Genomic DNA, 25,786 nt, shown 5'->3' with positions numbered 1-25,786 from the left:
GGCTCATTTCACCTGCCACATTATTATTATTTTTGTTATTATTATTTATTAAAATTGCAGACCACCCTTCATCCGAAGATCCCAGGGCAGTTCACAACAGAAAAATACAAAATGAGAATATAAAATACATAATAAAACAAAAACAAACCAATAACCGCCCCCCTACATACACACATTTTAAAAAGCCATAGAACATTAATCAGCCAAAGGTCTGGGTGTCTTTGCTTGGCGCCTAAAGATATGCAATGAAGGTGCCAGGTGAGATTCCCTGGGGAGGGCATTCAATAGGCAGGGAGCCACCGCAGAAAAGGCCCATTATCATGTTGTCACCCTCCAGACCTTAAGTGCAGGAGGCAGACGAAGAAAGGCGGCAGATGATGAGCACAGGGGAGAGAATGCTTGAGGCTCTGTGGTCCTGAGCCGTTTCAGGCATGGTGGGAAGCTTCTGTGACCTTTAGCCAAGGTCCATTTCCACTTAGCACAGAGTGTTAACTCCTTGAAGCTCACAACATTCTAAAAGTCTTATGAGTCTGTTACCTGTTGTATTTTCTGCGGTGGCCCCCCCGTGTGTCAAATGTGTTATGTACTGAAGTTCTCACCCTGGGCCAGTAGGGGGATACTGTAGATAGTTTTCACTCAGGTCCACATATGCAAATAAGGAATTGAAAGTGACGTTCAGTGATTGGATAGTTACAGAAAATTGTTACTGTTGCCTTGTAGTTGAGCTCTATATAAGTAGGTTCTATTTTGGCCTGTGAATAAACAAGAGCTGTTTGAAGAACCGCTGTGTCGTCTGATATGTTCACCCACAACTTAACAGAATGCTCTCCCCAGAGAGCCCCCCGCCCGGCACCATCATTACATGTCTTTAGGCCCCAGGTGAAAACATTCCTTTTTACCCAGGTCTTTGGCCATTAAGTAAACTATGGCCTGTTAAATGTGTGAGGGGCAGGGATGGACTGTTATTATTATTTTATTATTACACTGCGTACAGGCAACCCCCCCCCCCTGCTAATGTGCATTCAAAATATGTGTGATCGTGCCGAACCTGGAAGTGACCTGAAAATGTGACATAAACATCACAAAAAGGGGTGGAACAGGACAGGGGCGGAACAGGGTGTTTGCAGGACTTTTCACTGGTGTTTCAAATATATGCAATTTCGTTTAAACACGTGGTGTCTTGGAACATAATCCCCGCGTAAACTGGGAGTTATGGTTTTACTATGATGCTGCATTTTTGTTCTTAATGTTGTACACCGCCCTGGGATCTTTGGACAAAGGGTGTATATAAATTGAATAAATAATAATAACAATAATATTACTGTATACCACTCTGGTAGCTTTCGGCTGTAGTTTATAAAGCTGCAAAATAATGACAGCTCTTTTCTCATCAGATATTCCACTCTTCTTTGTTCTCTGCTTCTGAGCAATTCAAATGCAGCTTTCTACGCATTATTTCTCATGTTTCCACCTGTGTCTTAACTATTAAACACAATTAGGGGACAACATTGTCTGCATTTCAGAATGCGGTGGAAGGCTGATCTGTAATAGTCAGTCTGCATCTTTCATTAAGGGCTGCTCAGTCTTTCAAATAGGCTCAGGAAGATGTATAGGCCTCCTGGTTTTATGATTTTGCTGGTGTTTCAGTTTGCATTACTTTTCCAAGCCCCCCCCCCCTTTTAAAGGCTTTGACGATTACTCTTTTGAGGAGTGGAAAAATCAATTGAGTTCCTTCAAGCTCCAGAGATTTTTCCCTGCCCTAAAAAACTCACTTTAATAAAAGGCATCTCCCAAGCTGCACTGCTGAAGAATCCAGAGTGAAAGATAGGAAGGGAAACCCATCCTTTTCAGGGGGTGATTATAAAACTGGAGCCTAATGCAGCAAAGAGGGAAGAAAAAAAAGCCCCAGGATTTCAACTAGGGGCATTAAACAGAAGGTTGGGGGGGAGTGCAAATATATCACTGCCTGTCCCTGACTCATGGGAAATCTCCAAGTGATTTTTTTAAAAATAAGGGCCAAAGTTAAGTGCTGCCTGAATGATTTCAATGGGAGCATTAAGCATGTGCTTAATTTACTCACATCGATACAAAAGGGACTTAAAAGTGATTAACTCTGCTTGGCTTAAAAGAGATCAATAGGTGGTTTGCCTAGCACTATATCTTCATAGGTGCTCTGGTCCTGCATTACTAGGAAATACGATGGAGGGGCTCACAGCATTAACAACCCAGGAGGGTCTTGCTTGTCCCATAGCCACAGACTTGGATTCCAGCAGAAGTCAGGCATGGCGCTGTCTCTCAGCTGCCCAGCCTGCAGCCTCTGTCTCCTAGCTCTCACATATCTCTACTCCAGCCTTTTGTCTTTCTAACTACCAGTGAGTTGAGGGAGGAGCCCCTACCCATTTGAAATCTGTCTCAGAGCCACTTCCTTTGTTACCTTAATGGTCCGTGCTTAGAGGGCCATTAACTCACCAGGAAGCTAGCCTGGCTATTCCAGGAACTGAATGTGCTGGATCCAGGAATTAGAAGGGGGCTCATGCATATAGCCTATCCCCCCACCCAAATTCACAGCAATATAATGCACGGGGAGTTGCATTGTTGCAGGGAGTGCAGAAGTCTGCATTCGCTGCTTTAAAACAAAGCACAACAAATGTGCATTCTTCGGTTGGTTGGACAGACTTCAATGTGTATATATATATATATATATATATATATATATATGTGTGTGTGTGTGTGTGTGTGTGTGTGTGTATGTATATAAACTGGCATAGCTGGAGGTCTTGTTGCTGTTTTGTTGCTTTTTTATTATTATTAAAAGGTTAGATAATGGATCCCACATTTTCCCAAGGGTGAAATATTGCAATCCGAGTGTTTGAGAGAATGTGATAGCCCTGGGATAGATAAGACTCCTTCACTTTGGGAGGACACCTAGACTCTGCAGAAACAAATGATTAACAGCTGCACAGCTGTTCTGTAAAAATCCAACCATCTGAACTTTGAAGAGCCCTGCCGTTTACAAGCCAGGATGAGAATTATTATTTCAGCTGAGAATATATCAGAAGGTTTCTTGGATGTCTTTTTAAATGGTCTAATTTTAACAAGACATAACCAGTGCGATAATAGTGCTTAGCGTGTATATACTTTAGCACTTAAATTGTTCACGCTTTAAAAAATTGGTTCACCTATATCATCTCTACAATCCTTTTAGGAACTTTGCAAGGTACGTATGTGACCTGGCTTCTTCCCAACAGATGCAGACAGAGGCTCTTACTTGTAAGTAACAAAGAGGTACAGATTTAGCAGCAGACTCAGTGCTCACAAGTCGCCATTCAGGAGTTCAAGAGCGTAACAAGACTTTCAGAACTGGATGGAAGCAATCAAGATGTCCCAACAAGTAGCTGGTGTTGGGATTTGCACAGTATTTGTTAGAACATGTATTTTACAAAGAATAAATTGTATTGGTCCCATCCACCCTGAAAACCTATGTAATGGACTGTAACATCTGCAAGATCTTGTGACTCCAATTAAGGTCACAGAAATGCCGAATCATTGTCTCGTCAGTTTGTTAACTCCCTCTAAAAGTGAGCATGTGTGTGTCTTAGGTAGTGATAGGAGAGGGTGGGAGATGGAGGTTGGCTGTTTCACTGTTGTTTTGCTGAGTGTGAAGACGCTGTGTCTGGAGGAGTTGGTGAGGACAGACAAGCTATAATTTAGGGACTGCTTCAAATGGGTTTTAGCAGCAAGAACCAAGAAGACCCTCTCTTGGGCTCAAGAGAATGAAAAGCATTGCATTGGACTCGGTATATATGTATGATACTGCTTTTAATAGTTGGCATTCTGCAAGCAAAGAGTCATCTTCAAAGTCTTGTGTGTGGAGTCTACTTCTTCCCTAGGATTTCGAGGGTGAAAGCGCTGCATGACTCAGGAAAACAGCCAACAGCTGGAATGGCCAAGCCCCGAAGGCTGTGATGCTACACAACAATAGTTGAAAGAGCGCACATATTAGGAACCCAGGAAGCTGTCTTACTTGAGTCAGACTGTTGGTCCATCTAGCTCCATATTGTTTACGCTGACTGGCAACAGCTCTCCAGGATTTTAGAGGGACATCTCTCCCAGCCCTACCTGGAGTTGCCAGGGATTGAACCTTCTGCAAGCAAACCACTTGGCCACTGAGCTATGGCCCTCTGCCTAACTCAGCCAGATACTGATTTTTATCTGTACCTCTAAAATGACCCCACCTTTTCTGATCCAGTAGGAGTTGCCATTAATAGCATCTTTAGTCTGGAATTCTAAGCACACTGAGTGAAAGTATATTTGTCTAAACGGAGGTTGTTTCTAAGTAAACACAGGAGTGGGCTGCAGGTGTATGGTTGTAAAATCTTCACTGCTTACTCAATTGATATGAAAATAGAAGGCTTGTGGAAGAAACCAGTTTTTGCTTCTGTCGTCCACTGCATTTGCCTGGGATGGCAAAAAAATGAAGTCATTACTGATTATTTTAAAAAGTAAAGAAATCATTGATAAGCCCCTCTACTTTCTTTATAGGCTCCATTCTACTTTAATGGGCCTTGTCCTGGGGGGGGGGGAATACTTTCAATGCAGGTTCTGCCATTCTCTTCATTTTCACTTGCCTCTATTCTTAATGTTCAATGCGATAAGGAAATTATCTCCCATTTTTCACAGACATGGCAAACTAGCAGATGGCTGTTTCTTTAACCCTCCCCAGCCCAGTCAAACTGCAAGCAAGGCCAAGGCGACGGAGCATCTGTTGCAGCAGATAAATTCTTTTCATTTAATTGGCTATTCAGGCATCTTTCCAAAGTGCCCTGACACCATCTCCTTGCTGAGCACTTGGCTACTTTATGAATGTTCTCAAAGGACAGTAATGATGTGCAGACACAATGGTCCACCTTTGGAACTGAGGCAAGATCCTGAGCTCCTTGCTGGGTCTCATGCTATGACATCTGCCACTCATGTGTCTTCCTTGAAGCCTTTGCAGTTCATTCGCTGAGGCTTATCCCTTCTAGTGTTTTTCATTCTCACTGCAGTGTTCTGAACAACATGGATTATGCTAACAAAAACTAAAAGGGGAGAGCTTAAATGTTCCCCCATGCAACAAAATGTGGGACAGTATTCTGGTTGCATGGTTTTCTAGGTTTAACAGGGTTGCAGATTGATCCCCCCCCAAGCAATTATTAACAGGGAAATTAAGCACTGAACTCCCACATCCAAATATCTGCAGTGTGTGGAAGAGGTCTGACTTGGGTAAGTCATTACACAATATTACCACCATCTGACAAATTGGAATATTATGGATGAATTTTGCAGCATCCTTGGGAATGTAGATTAATGTGCAGGAGGTAAAATGTACTGCCTAGTGAATAGCGCTCCTTGGAGGAAAGGAAGACTGAATATAATCGCGATAAAAATAAATAAAATTAAGTAACTGAATGTAGCCATTTCTGCTAGAGCTGTGCAAGCAACTCTCAGTTTGGCAATGCAGACTGGGCTTTGATCAGGGCCAGACCAACATACCCTGAACCTGGCCCCTGAACTAAATTGGGGACCTTGCACAGCCCTAATTAGGAATTTAAAGCCTAATTAAACATTACAAGAGTGGTGATGAGAGGCAGGAAAGAAGTACAGGCGAGAATCTCTGTCTACGTAGTCTCCTCTCCCTTACTGCCCCTCATTTTGACAGCCCTGAATTGCACAGGGTGGACCCAACCTGAGGTGATCTGGGGCTGCCCTGACACACTCTGGACAAACTCCAAATTGACCTCATTTGGTTCAGGATCAAGGATTCGGCTCAGGCCAGATGTACAGCTCTTAAACTTGTGACGCCTTCTTTTGAGTGGGAAAGAAAATTGCAGCATGCTCAGGAATGTTTTGTATTAAAAAGTAATTACAAAACTGCATAAGTACAATTTGAAAATATCAGGCAACGTGAACCTTCTAAAAATCAAATGGCAATATTTTTGGAGTGAGGTACAGATGGAACAGTTCAGTTTAAATACAGTGTAGTACAGCAGGCTGAAGAGATATCATTATGTGAGTCGGCCGCCAGGAGGAGCTACAAGACAGCTTATTGATAAATGTACATGAAACCAACTGTTCTGAACAAGGAAAGCAAGGGTGGTTGCCTTGAATAAGGGCTCCTCCACACTTCTCTTCTCCCGTGCCTAGAAAGCATGGGTGTGAGTGGTTTTCTGCTTGGCCCACATTTTCTAGGCATCAGTCTGAGCGATTTCCCCCTTGTCTAATAAAAGGTGTAATTTCATTCTCCGTTTATTTCCATCTTTTCACAGTGTAGGCACCCTCTTCTCAAAATAACAGGGGCAATGCTAACATATCTGAACCACAGGAGGCTAGGAAAGCGCTTATCTGAGCTTAAGGAAGGAAGGAAGGAAGGAAGGAACTTTTCAGAAAAAGTGTCGGAAAATTCTTTCCCCAAGGAGCAACTTCCCAGCTGTATGAGAGCTCCAGAAAGATGTGCTCAATAATAATAATAATAATAATAATAATAAATTTTATTTATATCCCGCCCTCCCCAGCCGAAGCTGGGCTCAGGGCGGCTAACAACAATCAAATAATCAAACAATCAAATAAACCAACATTCTAAAAATATTTCATTATAAAAATTAATTAAAATCAAGTTGATGGCAGCCATTAAGCAAAACTCTGTGCAGGTTGCCAGAGGAGGGAGTCAGGCTGCGCCCTGACCAAAGGCCTGGTGGAACAACTCTGTCTTGCAGGCCCTGCAGAAAGATGTCAGGTCCCGCAGGGCCCTAGTCTCTTGTGACAGAGCGTTCCACCAGATTGGAGCCACAGCCGAGAAGGCCCTGGCTCTAGTTGAGGCCAGCCTAACCTCTCTGAGGCCTGGGACCTTCAGGATGTTTTTATTTGCAGACCGTAGGTTTCTTTGTGGGGCATACCAGGAGAGGCGGTCCCGTAGGTACGAGGGTCCTAGGCCGTATAGGGCTTTAAAGGTTAAAACCAGCACCTTAAACCTGATCCTGTACTCCACCGGGAGCCAGTGCAGCTGGTATAGTACCGGATGAATGTGGTCTCGCAGCGAAGAGATAGTAGAACTGGCCAAAGTTGTGTCCACCTGCGGAAGAGCTGAATACAAAGGCCTCATGAGTAAAGGAACAGCATACACAGGATTAGGTGGCACAGAAAACGTGGTAAGAAGCTTTGGTGCCAGAGCCGAGAACAGAACATTGGGGAACTTGCTCAACATCACTTAGAATGGATTAGTTCAGGGGTCAGCAAACTTTTTCAGCAGGGGGCTGGTCTACTGTCCCTCAGACCTTGTGGGGGGCCGGACTATATTTTTTTGTGGAAATGATGCAAGAGCACCACGAGCCCCAGTGGCTGCTTACCTGTTTCTTGTGAGCAGCAGGGGTTGGCGTGGGATGATGAGTGGCGCGCGAAAGGGCTCCGGAGAGGGGCTGCTTAAAATGACGGCTGCTCGAGCACTGCTGCTGCTGGCAGCAACACAGCCCAGCCCCCTTCCTCCTCTAGGCAGGGCGGGGAGAAGCCGGGGGGAGGGAGGAGGCGCCACCGCCGCCACGTGAGGGAGAGGGAAAGAATGTGCATGCTGGCAATCCACGTGGCGATTCCTGGACCGTCCGTGGTCCAGATCCAGAAGGCAATTGGGCCTGATCCAGCCCTGGGGCCTTAGTTTGCCTACCCATGGATTAGTTAAAATGCGTTAAGCACCTTCCTGCATCTCCAAGCTGGGCAGCAGGCTGTGTTCTACTTCCATGTCAGAGGCAAAAGTGCCACTGTATACCCCTTGCTAGAAAACACAGGAGAGGAGACTGCCCATAGGTATCTGTTTGGCCAATTTGGTAACGGCGTACTTGTCTAGATAGGCTACTGGCCTGATCCAGAAGGCTCTTCTTATGTCCCCCTGATTTTAATCCTTCCTTCCTTCCTTCCTTCCTTCCTTCCTTCCTTCCGTCCTTCCTTCCTTCCTTTCTCTTTCATTCCAGTTTGAACATTGTGGGACATATGATTTGTTACTTATTTGCTTAGAATTGGCAATCTTAAAACACTCGATGCATGAGGATTGTGCGTTCTTAACTTCAGCATTCTCCTTTCTTGTTGCACTTAATGATTTCCCCCCTATGGGGGCATTAGCCGGAAATAGAGATTGTCTTCTTGTAAACTGCCGCAGTGGGTGAATGGGTCCATTGGAATGGATGGATATGTAACTTCAAACACACCACTGTACATTCTGGAAATTTACCCATGTGCCTTAAATATGCTCCAGTACATCAGTCTAAGGAAATATGCAAAAGTGCCTTCCAGTGTGATTAAAAAATACATGCTACAACAGCATATATGTATCTCCTAGCTAACATGTTTCCGTTCCGGGTTGCTAACTTCCAGCCAGCCATGCCCTCTCCCGGAACACTCCATTACACTTCCTCCTTTTCTCTGCCCCGCCCCTTTTAACCAATTGACACTCAACATCTCATGTGCTCATTGGCTGTTTAGTTGTTCAAGCGAGGAGGCTGCATCCTTAGGCTTTTTTTTTTTAAAAAAAGATTTTTGTACTTCTGAAAATCCAGGGGTTTCCCCAAACAAGCCAATTAGCCATCAGCACTCATTGGCTCAGTGCACTATTAGAGGATATTCTGATAAGAGGGAGATACTATGCAATGTTTGGCTGATATCAGTGAAAAGACATTTAACACTTTCTGTGTTTAAAATGTACAGGCAACTCACCTTACATGGTGGTTACGTTCTAGGAGTAGCACATACAGGCAAAATTATTCATAGCCAAAACAAATTGGGTTCAATGACAGGTGGGATTGCCGAAGTCATTTTTTCCTTGGCGCTCACCCGCTTTAAACAATTTAAAAAATATTTTTTGATGCTGATGTAAAGCTGAAGACACACGTTAAATGTGTGTAAGTTGCGAGTTACCGTACCTCTCCTCATTTAAAAAAACTTATATCTAGCACTTGAATCTTCAACACATGTGTGAGGATAAGCCAAACTGATCACACTGAACATATTTCTAAGGAAATCTTAGTAGAACGGCCATATCAGCCATACAAAGTTTCCTGCTGTGTCTTGGAGCTAATTTGCATGATGCAGAAGGAATAAGCGTCATTGCTTTCATCCCAGTCCTGCTTGTAGGGAACTTGACATGGGGCCAAGATTAGGCAAACCGCACTTACCTTTTTGATCTGCCGATTCTGGTAGTTCAGCTCTGGAACTTAGAGGGATCACTGTGTGTTTGGCAAGAAGGATCACATACATCTCTATTGACATCACAAAGACAGAGGCATTAGTAATGTCATCATCATTCGTGATGGCCCAATTCTGGAATTTGTAATGGAGTTCACGTCTCTAGTACATGACTCTCATCTTTTAACTCTGAAAATCCAGGGTTTCCCTCATGGGTGTAGAATTCCCAAAGGAAAAGGGATTGATTGTTAAACCAGTCTGAGAACTGTAGCTCTGGAAGGGGAGCAGGGGTTTCCGAACAAACTCTCAACAACCTTAACCAACCACAGAACCCAGGATTCTTTTAGAGAAGTCATGCCTGTATAAAGCAGCATGGTACTGCTTTAATTTTTTAGTGCAGGCAGATCCCCATCGATGTAGTTTAAGGTAAGAGATCAGCCACATGCATGTGTTACTTGTGTGGAGGGCCCTCTCATGCATTGCATCCACACCACTGGCCATGCCTCCAACCAATGTTGTGTCCCTGGACTAGCCCTTTCACATGTTAAGCACGGAGGTGTGTCTGCAAATGGAAACTCTATGCACATGAGAAGCTAGCCTAAGGATACAACATCAGGGCCAGCAGTTCCTGCCACAACACATGAAAGGGTCAAGATCAGCCACTGAAATTCACGTCTAAGCCAGAATTGGAACTTGATCAAGTCACAGAATCATAGAATTTGGAAAGGACCACAAGGGTACAACCCTCTCCAGTCCTAGCCCAACTTCTGCCTCTTCCTTCCTCCTCCCATAACCACTGTCTCTTTGTCCAAAAGTCCGGCAGCTATCGCTCCTTATCTCAGCGCATATGTATACTCGCAACAGATACCCTGGTGCATCACCACTAAAGCAACATGGCGGCCACATTCCGCATGCCACATGAGTTGGGTTGCCAAGTTCCCATGAGAAGTGAGAACTCCCAATTTGAGTACTTCGTTAATTAAGCAATGGTGATTTACATAATTTAGGTGTGCAAGCTGGGTTTCCACCTGCTTGGACCAAAGATTAAAAATAAACTTCCATGTTGCCTAGTCATCCAACCTACAGTGTCGGTGGCTGGGAAGCAAGGGCAAGGGTTGGGTTTTATTTTTTTTCACATGTAGATCCTTGCAAGATCGAGGGCAAATAAGTAGCAATTATCATGCCACAGTTGGTAATTTGGCCTCTTGGCTTTGCCAGGCCATTAGATCATATCATCCAGTTTCCCAGGACGCTGCTGCCCTGACTAGCATGTGTACTAAACAGCATATGCCGCTAGAGGTCACTGCCGGTTTCTTCCAAACCTGAAAGAAGCGCTGGCTTCATCCCAGATCTGCAGCAGGTAACCCACTTAGCAACAGCTAGATCTTTAAGCTCGGGGACTGCTGATTGGCAGAGCTTCTGCAGCCAAGAGACTGAGTCCAGGAGATCTGTCAGTAAGACACAAGACAGAGACAGAGCGCAGAAGGTGATTCTGCTGCACTTGGTCTCTATTAAGCCACTGCTTTGTCAGGCTGAACCCCTGCAATTGTTTCACCCCCCTGCAGTTTTAGCCCCCTCCAACCAAGTGACATCCAGTTTTATTAGCAAGAGTCCCGAGGAGATGGCTGATTTTGAATGGGGCAATTTTTATAGAGGAACTGTGACCTGTCTGATTCCAAAGAAAAAAGGGATGCTCTTTTTTAAGGAAAGGGCTGAATTTGCTGGGTGGGCGGGGGGCGGGTTACATCTCTCTTAGCATGTGGCATTTCCACCCATCACCTCCATTTTCATGCTTGAAGGGAAATGTGAATATTCCACTTTTGATATTTTTTTAAAACTGCCTTTTCGGTGCCACTGCCAATGTCCTTCCTTCCTTGTCATCACAGAAGAGGGAGGCAGTGCCTGGTCCAAGAGGAAGGACCACCAGGCTGGGTTTGTCCTTGAATGACCTTGGCTTGATTAGCGTAGGACATGGATACCATGCTGCTCTTCTCCATATCCCAAATCGCAATCAGTGCTGCAAGGCTCAGGCACGTTAATTTGGGCCTCGTAAGCCTGGCATGTGTTCACCACATGGGCTGTTCATCAGAAAACCAGATGGAGAGAAAATGAGGGAAGCGAATGAAGGCATCTCGTCTCTCTCCCTCGGCACCTGGGATGTTAATCCTGGAGTTTATCCCTCGGTGTTGCAGCTGTTGCCCTTCCTTGGTGTGTTGAAGGGCACCTTCAGTACACAAACAAGCTCCTGGCCTGCACAGAGTGTATCTTGGCTTAACATCCGCACTATCCATTGAAGCCTTGGGACACCATGTGTGTATAAACGTGTATGCAAGGAGGCCCATTTTAATGGGTTGTCTCACGGACAGGTATCGTTCAAAGGAAGGAATGACATATATACGTAAGGTCAATGGCGCAATCAGGGCCAGAAGTCCAGGGTCTCCCATTCAGTAGACACAAGGAAGAAGGGGAGAGCAGGATTGGCTTAACACATTCACCAACCTGGTACCTACCTCTTGATTTGGACTACACTTCCCATAAGCCCCAGCCACTGTCGCACCCAGGTCCCACTTGCTGGCATAGCTGTCAACTTTTACCTTTTCTTGCGAGGAATCCTATTCGGAATAAGGGAATTTCCCTTTTAAAAAAGGGAAACGTTGACAGCTATGATTGCTGGTTTCCCACAGGTGTCTGGTTGGCCACTGTGAGTACATGTAGCTGGCTTATATAGCTGCTACCAGGGCTATTCTTGTCCTTCTTTGGGAGTTGTATTCTAAAACAAGTGAAGGGAGGAATTGCAAGGAAAGCTAATCAGAGAGAGAGAGAGAGAGAGAGAGAGAGAGAGAGAGAGCGCAGCTGTGGGGCGGGGCTCAGGGTAATCCCTCCCCTACCCCTGTTGAAACGTCACTCAAACCTACCTAAGCCATTGTTCCATATAGGGAGCTGATGAATTCTCCCCACGGGCCTTGAGGCGGCTTGCAGGGGCCATGGCAGGCAAGGTGCCGGCTTGGACTTTTGCTACGCAGCTTTTCAAAGGAACAAAGGGACCAGGGGCCGTTGTGGCTGGGGGTCCCCATTTCTCTATCCGGTGGCTGCGTTGTCATTTGCCGGGCCAACATTAAAGGGTTATACAGGAGCTGGCCGGCCTTGGCGCGGCTGGGTTGTACTGTGGCTCACCGACCGCAGTGAAAACCTGGAGTGTTTCCTCTGAAAGAGGTCCGGCGGCGTGGCTTACTCCTAAGGAAACGCGCGTTGACTGGGAAGGGGCGTCGTTCGAGGTTGCAATTACGCGGAGGCCTCTTTCCTCCAGGGGCGTGTCGCTTTGAAGGCTCCGGCGGGCGCGCGTTCCCAAGTGCTGCTTAACGCGCGTCGCGGCCAGCGTTCCGTCGGGTCTCCCGCGCGGCCAGCCGGACAACGCGCTGCCCGCCATAGGCCGCTCTGCGCTTCGGAAGGCGGAGCATTGTGACGTTGGGGCTCGCGGGGCGGGGCGCCTGCCCGCGCTATAAAAGGCCGTGGAGGCGGTCGTAGTTTTGCAGAGCGAGCGTTCGGCGCAGCGGCGGCGGAGCTTGGGAGCGGGCTGGGAACTGGAGCAGGGTTTGTTTCGCCGGGGCAAGCCTGCCGACGGGGCTATGGATTTATTGAGGACTATCGCTTACCAGCCGGGCAGTACAGCAGCCGGCAGCAGCGGCAGCGGCAAGATGGGCGAGCAGGCGCTGGGCAAGTCCTGCAATGGGGAGTCGCGAAGGAAGAAAGCGGCGGAGTCGGCAGCCGAGCAGCACCACCATCACCCGCACTCGGCCACCGAGATCTCTCGGATTATTACCGACCCCACCACGGGAAGGCGATACTGCCGCGGCAAGGTGCTGGGAAAGGTAAATGCCCGGCGGCGGCGGCGGCGGCAGTGGCAGTTTTAGGGACACGTCTCGTGGATCTGTCACTGGTGTGCAGAGCTGGTTGTAACGTCGGGGTGGGGTCGGGGGGCGCATAGATTCCCACCCAACATCGATTGATTTTGATTTTGTCGGGGGGGGGGGCGTTGCCAGTGCGTTTTGGCATTTCTGGCACGCAGGCGCCCTCCCTAATCTGAGCCTCTCGGTCTGATCTGCCCCCCCCCCCATTCTGTACCTGGGGCAACCCAGCCAGATGGGTGGGGTATAAATAAAATAATAACAATTAATAATTTATAATTAATAGCATTCTCCTCCCTCCTCCCGGTCCATCTATCGTGCCTTTTCATTTCCCTTCCTTTGCAAAATCCCAAATATATTTGCTTCTCAGAAAGAGGGCATTTTACACCCAGTGTTCCATTCATCGGGGCTGTGCTGCACTATCTTGAGTCCTTATGTTCTGCTGGCTTGATTTGCAGCCCCCTCGGTTTTTATCGTTTGTGTTTTATCACTTCTGTGGATCACTTACGGCACCTGTCGAAGTAGGCTGTTACCTGTGGAGGCTGGTGCATGCATAAGCTGCCAGGCTTAAAGGGCTGCTAAACAAAAGACAGAAGGCTTCACACGGATAGCTGCATGGAGAGGGAGGGCAGCTATCCTGTGTGATTAATGTACATGTCTGTCAGCTGTTCTTCTCCCAATTACATGCAGCAGAAAACTGTCGGTTGCTGTGCCTTTCCTCTTGAGCGCTTGTGGCAAAAATGGATAAATGTGTGTGCATTGGTCACAAAATAAGAATCTGTAGGAGAATTGCCTGCTTCACACATGAGGCGGTTGGGGAGGGTTTTGTCCTCTCGCTACAGGTTTAAGCTGCTAGACCTCAAGCATTTTACAGGCATTTGTCTGTACCTTTGTTGCATATTTTTGACCGCTGGTTGAGAGAGCTTGCCTGGGGGGCTCTCTTTAGCACCCAAAGCTCTGCATTAATTTGATTAGTGAAGAGTGAGAATTGAGAGCACACTGCAGACTGTCTATTAGCTGCAGACTGTCACCGTTTTTTATTTTGCAGTCATGGTCCCTTGGTAGTTCCGATTTTTCCTGCTTGACTTGCGCTCCCTGAAGAGGGAGGCGGAGGGGAGTTTCTCTGCTGTCTCGTCTAATGTGCTTCTTCTGCTCTGCCTTGTCTCTTCAGGGCGGCTTTGCAAAATGCTACGAGATGACGGATCTGACCACAAACAAAGTCTATGCTGCAAAGATCATTCCTCACAGCCGAGTAGCCAAACCTCATCAAAGGGAAAAGGTGTGTATGTGTTGTGACGCTCCTTTCAGGAATCTCTTTATGTGCTTGGGTGGCCCTTCCCTTTCTCCCTCTGCAGTGGCTTGCTGTCATACAAGCCCTGCCTCTTCCCACGGAGGTGGCATGTGGATACTGAGGTGCCAGTAATAACCTGCTTCTCATTTGTGTGTGCCCTTTTCTCCTCTTCCAGATTGATAAAGAGATCGAGTTGCACAAGATGCTCAACCACAGGCACATTGTGCAGTTCTACCACTACTTTGAGGACAAAGAGAACATTTACATTCTGTTGGAGTATTGCAGCCGAAGGGTGAGCATCCATGGGGAGAAATCCGGTATTCCCTTACATGGAATCGGCCGATAGTGTAAAAATGTTTAATGTGTAAAAGGTATTGTCCATAGTTTCTTGAGGCAGCCCTTAATTCCTTGCCTTTGACCCCCACCCCTCAGCTTTTTTCATAATGCTAATGCTTATCGTGTGGTTTCAGCTGAGTGACCTTGCCTGTGGGTTTTTCTCTTTCCTTCCTCTCACCAGTCTATGGCTCACATATTGAAAGCAAGGAAGGTGTTGACGGCACCCGAAGTGCGATACTACCTCAGGCAGATTGTGTCGGGATTAAAATACCTTCACGAACAGGAGATCTTACACAGAGACCTGAAGCTAGGTATGTTGATCTCCCAAGACACTGGGCTTATAAGATGTTGAAAGAGCAGTTTCCTTTCTCATAGACCGAACTGCTGTTTGAAAACTGCAATTCATGGGGATTAATGAATGGGATCAGCTTGTCTGGCAGTGGAGTCTTGGAGTGCTTGAGTAATAGCGCTAAGTATTCATTCATAAAAACAAAAGCACCAGCTATGTGCTGGCCTTCTTTAGACGCGAGTCAGCACTTGTCTAACACGTCATGACATTGAATTGGACTCACCATGTTTCCTCTTCCTCTCTGCCTTGCGCCTGCAGGTAATTTTTTCATTAACGATTCCATGGACTTGAAAGTGGGTGACTTTGGGTTGGCAGCAAGGCTGGAACCTCTGGAGCACAGGAGGAGGTAAGGACCTGAGAAGGAAAGAGAGCAGCAACCTAAATACAGCAGAACTGCCTTGGGATTTGTAATCTCTAGTTATGTATAGCAGTGAGAGATGCTGGCTCTCATAATGCGTTTAAATTGTTGGCTTGCAAGCCAGGATATCTGACAGCTGATCAGTGTTCTTAATGGCCTTTTTTGTAACAGTTTAGTGGGTCAGCTTCTTCTGCCTGTGAGCAACCCCCATTATTTCAGGCCCATGCACATTTTTTTGGGGGGGAGTCTTATATAGCTAATGGTGGTGAGTTGCCACCATGGGACATAGGAAGCTTTCTTTTACTGAATCAGACCACTTGTCTAAGTAATTCCCTGTTGTCTGCACTGGCTGGCAGCAGCTGTCCAGGGGTTTCACATAGCCTCGCCTGGAGATGCCAGGGATTAAACTTGGAGCCTTCTGTAGGCAAGGCAGATACAGGCTGTTTGCATATAGCAAAGAATTAAGGTGGAACCTGTACAGTATTTAACAAAAACATACAGCTTTGGAGGCCAAACTAATGCTCTATTTAAAATGCACTGACTTGGGATTGGATTGCATTGGTTTCACTAAAGTGTATGACAAACATTGAATTTTTGAGAGAGTCTTAACTGTTGTTGAACTGATAGCTAATTGTTTTAACTCCTCATTCAATTGTCTTTTCCAGAACCATCTGTGGCACACCAAATTACCTCTCCCCAGAAGTTCTGAACAAACAAGGGCATGGCTGTGAATCTGACATTTGGGCCTTGGGCTGTGTTATGTGAGTATTTAGCTGGTGTCTGGTCTTGTCTACAACTGTGTAACTAGTGGGTGGGCTTTGCCTTTCTTGAGGTCTTCAAGCAGACCTTCAGCACATCTCTTTGAGCAATTGCACTGAGCAGGAGGTTAGGCTATGTAACCTACAAGGACCTTACCCAAGTTGCTCTCCTGTGACCTGTAACTATTCAGATTACGCACAACTCTGGAGATTTGGCTTATTTTGCACAATAAGATTTGTTTGTGCTAGTTGTATATGGGGGCAAAAAACAGTGCAAGGTATTGTGAAGCCTCACCTTCTGACCTCATTCCTCCCTTTGAAATCACATTAAACACACTCTCCAGCAATCTCACCAGGAGATGTTATTGCATGTGTGGGCAGTCTTCTTAGACTGAGTCAAACCAGTCTAAGGTCCACCTTCAGCCTGGTGATGTCATGCCCATCTAGTTGGAAGGCTCCTCAAAGGCTTTGGGTGGGATGCCTTCTGCATGCAGAGTCTTTAACAGTTCCACTGATGAGCTATGGGCCTTTCCAGCACCACTTCCCACTCCTTGCAGCCCCTTGATATTGGGATGCTTAATCTGCATTGGTTACCAAACCCACACATCCTTGGGTCTTACACAGACCTGTGGCATGTTCTTGATCTCAGTTCAACCCCTTCTTACAAAACTTAGCTGACATAACCTTTTCCAGTACTAGTAATGGTCAGTGGTGGTGATGCTTTTGCTTAAAGACTACTTAAATTGAGGCCCATTCTTATAAACATTTTTTTATTATTATTCTTGGCAATGATTCAGAAAATGAATTGTATACTTCCTCTTCCAACAGGTATACAATGCTACTCGGAAGGCCTCCGTTTGAAACAACCAATCTGAAGGAAACTTACAGGTGTATAAGGGAAGCAAGATATTCCTTGCCATCGTCTTTGCTGCCTCCTGCAAAGCACTTGATTGCAAGCATGTTGTCGAAAAACCCGGAAGACCGCCCCAGCTTAGATGACATAGTTCAACACGACTTCTTCTTGCTGGTTTGTAGCATTCTTGTTCATGGTTTGGTTCACTTCTGTTCAGAGCTACAGCTGACAGCAAGCTGACAGCCGGTTTTTGTACATCTTGTTTCCTCAGGGCTTCACTCCAGAGAGGCTTCCAGCTAGTTGTTGTCATACAGTTCCTGACTTCAATTTGTCAAGCCCGGCTAAGAATTTCTTCAAGAAGGCAGCTGCAGCTCTCTTTGGGGGCAAGAAGGAAAAAGCAAGATATTTTGACACACACAGTAAGCAGATATATTCATACCTGGCTACTATCTATGCACTACAGTAGGCAGACTTCAGGCTGGAACGATCAATTTCGTTTCTTACTAAGTCATCAGTACAAAAGAACACATCTTTTTTGAGAGGGAAGTCCTTTTTGTTGTTGCTGTATCATTAAGTAATCCAGTATCCGAAAACTTGCTGATCTATCTTATGAATCACCCAGAGATCTATGAGTAGATCCCAATCCATCCTCTGCCCATCTGTAACAAATACTTACTGCTGATCTCTTGCCACCTCTAAAAGATTCACATTTTGTGTATACACACTGCTGAACTTTTTAATGCAGAGCTGCTAAAGCATCACTGTTGGTTTTTGAAGCCAGCCGGTTATTTGCTGCAGTTCCTGGTCTACCAACTCTTTCTATAATATAAGATCTATGTTCAGCTCTGTGAGATCAGGCACATACAAAGGAAGCAACGCTCCAGGAAGAGACTGCATGTCTTGTCAAGGCAGGAAGTATTGTGTACTAGACAGTCATGTGCACTTGGATAGGAAAACCCCTCTAAATTTTCTGTGGCTTTCTTCTCCCTTCCAGATCGGCTTGCTAAAGAAGATGAAGAAATATACAAGCTTAGACATGACTTGAAAAAGACCTCAATAACCCAGCAACCCCTGAAACACAGACCAGAGGAGGTATGTATTTCGGTTGGTTGGGGGTTTTTTTGTAACAGGGTAGCCTGTATTGCTGAACACAAGTAAAAACGAGTGGCTAGCAAAATCCTTGAGAGCTCAGGAAGCTTAGCGTAATCTTGTGACATGGCTGTCATAGCCTTTGACATCTGTGCAGGGTCTCTATGACTCCAGGACTCATTAGTGCAAATCATCCAGCATCTGTGTGTCTCTGTACTGCATAATCCTGAGATGCTGTCAGCTGCCCCTCCTCTTCCTTAGGAAGACTCTTAGCTCAGGATAAGCCAGCAGTTCTGAAACTTCAGTTGCATTTGCAATCTCCAGCATGTTTCTCCAACATGTGGGGGAATTCCGCCACCTCCCGCAAAAGCAGGGAGAAGGTCTTGGACTAGCGCACAGGCTGCGTGCAGCCTGTCCGCTGCTGCGGGGGGGGGATCATATTTTTTTCCTTGATTTCCCCCCCTGAAAACTAGGTGCGTCCTATGGGCCGGTGCGTCCAATAGGGCGAAAAATATGGTAAGTGAAGGGAAATCAAAGCTTGCTATCATGGGGGAAAATGAATTCAGGTCCTATCTGTCTTCCACCTCCTGATGCTAGCTGACCTTGCCTTCCCTGAAAGGGAACTCAAAGGCAGTTTGTGTGGCATGTACAGTACACACTGCATCATTGTGGGCAATAACAAAAGCCCTTTGCATGTATCCTGTTCATCACAGTGATAAGCACCTTGCTAGTGAGGCCTAGCTACCAGGGTACCTGCAAAATGGAATCTGAAACATGATCATGAATTGCACAAGAATCTGTCCTTGATGATCCTTGGCAACAACATGGTATTTTCTGCCTTTTCAGGAGATCCAGCCTCCCAGCACCACTGTAGCCAAACCTGGCATGCTAGCAGAAACCAAACAAATCGGAGATGCTATCCGGATGATAGTTCGGGGGACGTTGGGAAGCTGTAGCAGCAGCAGCGAATGTAAGTATGATGCACATGGCGTTAAGTAGACAGTTCTGTGTTTAGTCTGTACTTCAAGCAAGAATGTAAGATTTAAGGCCTGGAAAGAAACATTCTTCCTCCCATGTCAAACTGGCCAAGCAAATAATCTAGAGTAAAAACCTACAAATTTGGTTGGCAAGTCTGTGGGACTGTTATGTCTTCCCTCCCCACAAAGAACTGCAAGAATTGATGGGAGTGCAGATAAATCCCCAAGCCCTTTTAAAACCTAGTTTTTACAGCTTCTCTTTCTGTTGGGAACTCTGAGAACATCAGTACAAATTCTGTAGCAGAAATTGCCAAACCGCCTTTTAGGGGCATAATCTGAGATGATAGGTCAATGAATAATGTACAGGAGGTAGGCTCATTGACATCTCTGCATGTGGTTTCTGTAACGTTCCCTCCTCTTTGCCCTCACCCAGGCCTTGAAGATAGTACTATGGGAAGCGTAGCTGACACTGTGGCTAGAGTGTTGCGCGGTTGTCTGGAGAACATGCCAGAATCTGACCACATTCCCAAAGAACAACTGGCTGCGTCTTTCCAGTGGGTCACAAAATGGGTGGACTACTCAAATAAATACGGCTTCGGTTACCAGCTGTCGGATCACACAGTGGGCGTTCTCTTCAACAATGGTGCTCACATGAGTCTTCTTCCAGACAAAAAGTAAGTGGCTGGCCCAATGTACAACGAAGTTGTCACGTGACGCTTTCCTCTTCTGTGTCTACTTGAACTTAATATTATTATTATTCTTTTTACCTTCAGAACAGTCCATTACTATGCAGAGCTTGGTCAGTGCTCCGTGTTTTCCGCTCCTGATGCCCCTGAACAGTTCATCAGTCAAGTAACTGTTTTGAAGTACTTCTCTCACTACATGGAGGAGAATCTCATGGATGTAAGTGATGTGGATGAAAAGGCTTGGAATCCTTTGCTGTTAAAAGCCTGTGTGTTGATGAACTCTGCTCTAACCAAGACTGTGTGTTCTCCTTTTCAGGGAGGAGATCTGCCTAGTATAACAGATGTCCGTAGGCCCAGACTTTACCTCTTACAGTGGTTGAAATCTGACAAGGCATTGATGATGCTCTTCAATGATGGCACCTTCCAGGTAGAGTTTCTTCTCTCTCTTCTCCCTCCGCCCACCCACACATGCAGCTTGCTCAAAACATGTAGGGGCTTGTTATCTGGAATCAGTGGGGATTAGATCTGAAGATGGCGAGTGTACTATTTTTACACAGTGTGTTATCAACCTAAGGAGCTTGTCGCAACTTGATGACAATAGTAACTTATCATAAATAGTGTTAATAAGCTATTGTTCAGCTGGCTCCGTGAAAGATGAGGAACCCAATGGTTTGAAGGGCCAAACGTGCTACTTTCACAAATCCCAAGGCCAAAAGTGAAGTGTACACAGATGCAAAATGGGCTTTCGACAAGTTACATGATATTGTATCATCTGTAATACTTGGTTTAGTCTATTATGCGGAGGGGGGCCTGTTGGGTTTGGAGCAACAAGACATCATAGGCACACTATGACAGGCATAGGCAAACTTTTGGGACTATAACTCCCATCATCCCTGACCACTGGTCCTGTTAGCTAGGGATGATGGGAGTTGTAGTCCCAAAACATCTGGAGGGCCAAGTTTGCCTATGCCTGCACTAGGATCCAGTAAGAGGTTGGTGAACCTGTGGGCCTCCAGATGTGGCTAGCCTACAGCAGCAATCCTTTACTATGGACCATCTTAGCTGGGGCTGACAGGCATTTTAGTCAAACACACCTGGATGGCCACAGGTTAACAGCCTGTGGTCTAATAGACATCTTCCTATACATCACCAGAACCTTCTGTGTTCCTCTGCTCTCAAGCTACCTGAGGTCTGCAGTGATTTTAGTTCTCAAATTCTGGACACAAGCCTCTACCAACTAAAGATGAACAACACCTTTATTCCTTAAGGGGTGTTTTTGGATACATAACAGCTTCATCCTTTAAATGTGCTATGCAGAAGTAAATTCTGCTTCAAGGAGACTTGCCATTTCATAAATTAAGGCTTGCAATCTTTGTCTTCAAGCAGGTGATCTTGATTGATTAAGACCCTGTTGAGCTTAGAGTCAAAGAGATGCTTTGTCTTTTAGGCATTTAATATTCTGCAGCACATGAGCAAAGGCTTTTTTACTATGCTTCTAATCTAGGCTGTAAAGGAAGGCTCTGTCCACGAAATACTTGTAGAGCACTGCCAAAAACTGAAAGCAGTGCCATGAAATGTGCATAGAGAGGTTGGAACAATTGCATTAAACAGCACCTCTTAATTCCTTGGCAGGTGAACTTCTACCATGACCACACAAAAATCATCATATGCAACCAAAATGAGGAATATTTGCTTACTTATATCAATGAAGATAGGCTATCGACAACGTTTCGCTTGACGACCCTTCTGATGTCTGGGTGTTCCCTGGATCTAAAGCAGCGAATGGAATATGCGTTGAATATGCTGTTGCAAAGATGCAATTAAATTAAAAAGAACTCTTCTAAAACCAAAAGGACTTCTCTCACTGAAGTCTACAGTGGAGGCAGTTGGAAAAAGCTAGTATGTTGATGGATGAGTGAGGAGTAGGGACTGGTACGAACAAATATCTTATGTGCTGGGCTGGTACCAGACATGGAGCCTACTGCAGCCGTCTTTGGTGGATTAATGGTGTGACAAGGAATTCTTTTGGAGTGTAGCTTCCCTTGGTTCACTCCCTTTTGAAAGATATGAGTTGGACTTGAAGCTCTGCAGAGAACAGTTCTGATGGAGGACTTTAAAACTGTGAATAACACTTGAGGAATTGGGAGGGAGGGCAATCTCATTGTTGTCGAATAACTATTTGGGGCAGCTTGTGGCTGCTTAACTGTGAACTATGGCCATACATTTTTTTCTTATTTCTTCCAAGAACTGATCACACTTGTGGCTGGCAAAGTGCATTCCTTGTTAATATTTTTTTTTATTTATTACAGCCTAAAGTGAAGTATTTATTACATACATTTTTTTGCAACCGTGATTTTAAATATACATTTGTTGGCAATAAAGAGTGGGAAAAACCTGAAGCACTGGTTACAGTATATGCCTTTTTTCCCTCTGGGCTCTGGTTTTAATTCTAACTGGTAAAAGTAACATGCAAGATAGAAGAGGTTCAAGGTCCAATATAGTTGGTTTCTCATTCTGATGAGGTGGAATGGGCCTCCATCAGCGTTTACAGTGGTTTATTTTCCGCCTGCAGGAGCCTGCAATCTGCTTGGATAACAGCCCAGCTTTTGCACAATTTATACAAACCATGGTGGATGTGGCTCGTAGATTAGCCTGACACTTTTAAAAACTGATGCTGTTCACCACAGACCAAGGCTGCAATCCTAATACTTGGTTACATGGAATTGGGTCTATTGTACTCAGTAGGGTCAATTTCTGAGTAGATAATAGGATTGCATTGAATATTATTTAAATGTCTGCCTTAGTGTTACCTTCAGAGTTTAAATTGGCTTTTTTAAATATACAAGGTCCTCTAAATTTTCTAATGATATCCAAGTCTACCTTGGTCTCTGCAGCATAAAAACCTCTCTTCTTCCTACTACTTTGGCTTGAAGGAGAATTTCTGGCTTGTAAACTCTTGCAGACATCTGACCATTGTACTCAAGCAAGTGTGGTTCTCCCATCAGCCTTCCAACAAGGCACAGGGTGTTGGGTGTTTTGTAATGGTTCTATTCAGCCTTTTTTTGGGGGGGGGACTGATGTCAGCTGATCTCTAGGTGAACTTTGGTCAGCATGAAAACTAGCCATGTGACAAAACCTTGAATTCACCTTGCTTCCTGAAAATGCCAAGTTGGCCAACGGAGGGTTTAGCCAGACTTCTGCCAAAAGGAAGGCTACTCAGTTTTAGTAGTCTTTGAAGCAGGCACATTGAAAGTGGCGACACTTGGATTCTGTTTGTATATATTCATGATAAGCACTGTTGGAACTACTCTAAAACCCCACTCCTTTTGTATACTTCCAATAGCTATGAATCGGTACTTTGCAGTGGGGGGAGTGTAACTTTATAAAATCTGTGTTTTGTGGAATCTGCATTCTGTGAAGGCTGATGGAGAAATTGAAGGCACAATGTTCGTTCCTTACCTAGATTCACAAAGTAGTGACACACAAAAGATGGAGACATATCATGTTTCTCAAAGGGGCCTTTCAACTGCCTAACGGGATGCAACCAAAATTAGGTCACTGGATTAACCTTAATTGGGGGGGGGGTGCGCGCCTCAAACGTTCTACTTCCCAGGGGCTACTTGAGAAGGCTGGAAGTTACAAAGCCCACCAGTCACAAAATGACAGCAAATGGAGATGGTTTGACATAAATGGCTGGCAACTAAATCTAATCCCTCTTGGAAATCGCTAAATTCTTTGCCTCAGTGATTTTCTTATGTCAAGGAGTTCCACAGTTAACTTGAAGAAAATGTTATGGTTATCAGAGTATCCAGAGTCTATTTTAGATAGAATCTGCTGGAAGCTCGCAAGTGGAGATGGCTTTTTATTTGCAATCCGCCCCATGTGCCTCTCAGCATTCTTATTCCATTGCCTCCCATTTTCCTTTCCTCTGTTTTACTATTTTTCATCCCAGCTCTTTCTATATACATTTGCTGCTTCTGTAAAAGCACCACTCTTTTTATCACCTTCCTCTCTAGTCCAGTTTATTAGTCGTGGCAGTAAAGTACCAACCACTGGCTCTTTCCCTCAAGAGGAAGACCCTAATAAATGTCTCCATCTCCCAGCCACCTTTCCTAAGCTCCACTTTCTCTCCTCCATCACCCCCCACAACTGGTGTATGTATGTGCAAACAATCACATAGTCTGCCTAATTTCTGTATGAAGGAATCCCATTCCAAACAGGACCTCAGTGGGGGCACTGCAAAAACAAAGACTCTTATTTCATCCCACAGTCCTCATTTGGCTCCTGTGTTTGCTATTTATTTTTGTGGGGGTGAGGGGGAATCATGCTATTAAAGAACAAGCTCCATGACAAGAAACATTGCATCTAGTTGGGCCCTACGAGGGCTCCAAAGTCCATCTGATTGAGCAAGCTTGGAATAAAAGGATCTTGGGCTCTTCCTGACTGTGCCAGGGCTGCACAAAAATGGCTCCTTCAAAACCTGCAGGTGGAAATTCTGCCTCTTCCTCCCCAAAGTGGCCATCATTCCTGCGCTCCTCTAAGGCATCAAGATCGGCCCGTGATAATGTGTCAACAGAAGAGGGGAAGGACTGGGGAAGGAGTTGATGGTGTGGGTGCCTTGAAGTCAAGTTAGATAGATTGGTTTACTCTATAAGTCTGCAAAGAAGCTTTATTTTGGACCTGAGGGTGGGAGGGTTAGGACCTTGGGCATTCTCTCCCTCCGTGTGGTGTAGTGGTTCAGAGCGGTGGACTCGTAAACTGGTGAACCGGGTTCGCTCCTCCACATGCAGCTGCTGGGTGACCTTGGGCCAGTCACACTTCTCTGAAGTCTCTCAGCCCCACTCACCTCACAGAGTGTTTGTTGTGGGGGAGGAAGGGAAAGGAGAATGTTGGCCGCTTTGAGACTCCTTCGGGTAGTGATAAAGCAGGATATCAAATCCAAACTCTTCTTCTCCCTCATTCTATCGCTGCCGTGCTGGCATAGTGTTGCCCTTTGCCAACAGAATCTGACAACTGTCATTCTTTGGGATCCTCCAGACGACCCAATTATTTGGCATTTGTCCTGATTTTCTTGCCCAAAGCTTACGCGTACTTTGTGTCCAGTCGAGCATTCATTCTGATTTGTCTATGAGGCACTTCTACGACAATGAGCATTCATCCTGATTTTCTTGCAGGGTGTTTGCACATCTGCCTGTTAATTAATTATTCATTCATCCAACACTTTTGAAGGCATTTTCCCATCAGTTTTCAAACCACAATGTGTTTTTTAAAAATAAAAATTGTGGATTTGTTGCTTCAGGATGACAGAACTCGTCAATCCACTTTGAATGCACAAACCTAATGTTCCGGTGTGCACTTGCATCCCTCCTGCCAACTATTGTCAGTTTGGAGGCACCCTTTTTGCCTTTTATACTAGGGAAGCTGCTACACCCTGCAAATTTTGTTGTGTCATGGCGACCCAGCTCATTCTACACTGGCAAGGGTATATGCAGAGGAGCGAGATGGCAAAGGCTATTTTTAACAGCTTGTTTTAATAAGGTAAGGCAAACAAAGTTCTCCAAGGGCTCATTCCGACTTCCTTTTGTGTTGGGTTGCCCAAAGTTGTTCAACTTTTTTTTTTTTTGCAAAGTCTCTAATGAAAAGTTTTCCAGATATTTTTAAGGAATAGACTTCCAGCACAGGTTGCCATACATCAATCATACATGTTTTTGCCCTTATATTTTCCTCAAAGTATGGATGAGCCCTTAGTCTGGAGAAAAAGAGAGCTTTACGACCTGTGCAGAAAAGAACATACAGTATAGGGTCAGAGTCAACTAATGAGTCCCATTAGCAAAAGCCAAAGCAAAATACAGCAACCTCAGCTAGCACAATGGGTCTGCCCCCCAAATTGGCTTGGAGGGTTGGGAGAAACCCCAGAATAGTGCATTGTGGGAGGAGAGGGGAGATTATATGGCAGTGCTTGCGTTGATGGAACCATCTC

The 25,786-nt window shown here is 45.4% G+C and overlaps 1 protein-coding gene and 1 long non-coding RNA gene across 6 annotated transcripts; one reads left to right on the top strand and one right to left on the bottom strand.

Moving 5' to 3' along the window:
• Positions 1-41: 41 nt before the first annotated feature.
• On the bottom strand, positions 42-12,259 carry LOC310744700. Of its 5 annotated transcripts, XR_014539671.1 has the most exons (4): positions 12,120-12,259; positions 9,195-9,278; positions 8,737-8,856; positions 42-752 (listed from the first exon to the last, which is right to left on the bottom strand). It is a non-coding gene; the product is annotated as an uncharacterized lncRNA (long non-coding RNA). The 5 variants fall into 5 exon arrangements; XR_014539672.1 differs by lacking the exon at positions 8,737-8,856; XR_014539673.1 differs by lacking the exons at positions 42-752; positions 8,737-8,856 and adding an exon at positions 4,285-4,458.
• PLK2 (polo like kinase 2) lies at positions 12,173-22,205 on the top strand. Its single transcript, XM_083576152.1, has 14 exons — positions 12,173-13,073; positions 14,281-14,388; positions 14,576-14,692; positions 14,918-15,047; positions 15,344-15,431; positions 16,109-16,204; positions 17,030-17,228; positions 17,326-17,473; positions 18,049-18,146; positions 18,990-19,113; positions 19,554-19,794; positions 19,894-20,023; positions 20,123-20,233; positions 21,439-22,205. Exons 1-14 carry the CDS (start codon positions 12,831-12,833, stop codon positions 21,628-21,630), a joined length of 2,025 nt encoding a protein of 674 aa, XP_083432278.1. The 5' UTR covers positions 12,173-12,830; the 3' UTR covers positions 21,631-22,205.
• The last annotated feature ends 3,581 nt before the right edge of the window (positions 22,206-25,786 follow it).

This window comes from Podarcis filfolensis (assembly GCF_964270895.1).
Source record: "Podarcis filfolensis genome assembly, chromosome: 11".
In the NCBI taxonomy this organism is placed as follows: domain Eukaryota; kingdom Metazoa; phylum Chordata; class Lepidosauria; order Squamata; family Lacertidae; genus Podarcis; species Podarcis filfolensis.
The sequence above is the reverse complement of the archived record's forward strand: the minus strand, read 5'-3'. Positions and strand labels throughout refer to the sequence as shown.

Excerpts from the sequence above, each read along its gene's own strand:
- PLK2 (XM_083576152.1), top strand. The coding sequence starts at position 12,831 with ATGGATTTATTGAGGACTATCGCTTACCAGCCGGGCAGTACAGCAGCC. Across the intron at positions 17,474-18,048 it reads AAGATATTTTGACACACACA|ATCGGCTTGCTAAAGAAGAT; the intron begins GTAAGCAGATAT and ends TCTCCCTTCCAG. Across the intron at positions 19,114-19,553 it reads CTGTAGCAGCAGCAGCGAAT|GCCTTGAAGATAGTACTATG; the intron begins GTAAGTATGATG and ends GCCCTCACCCAG.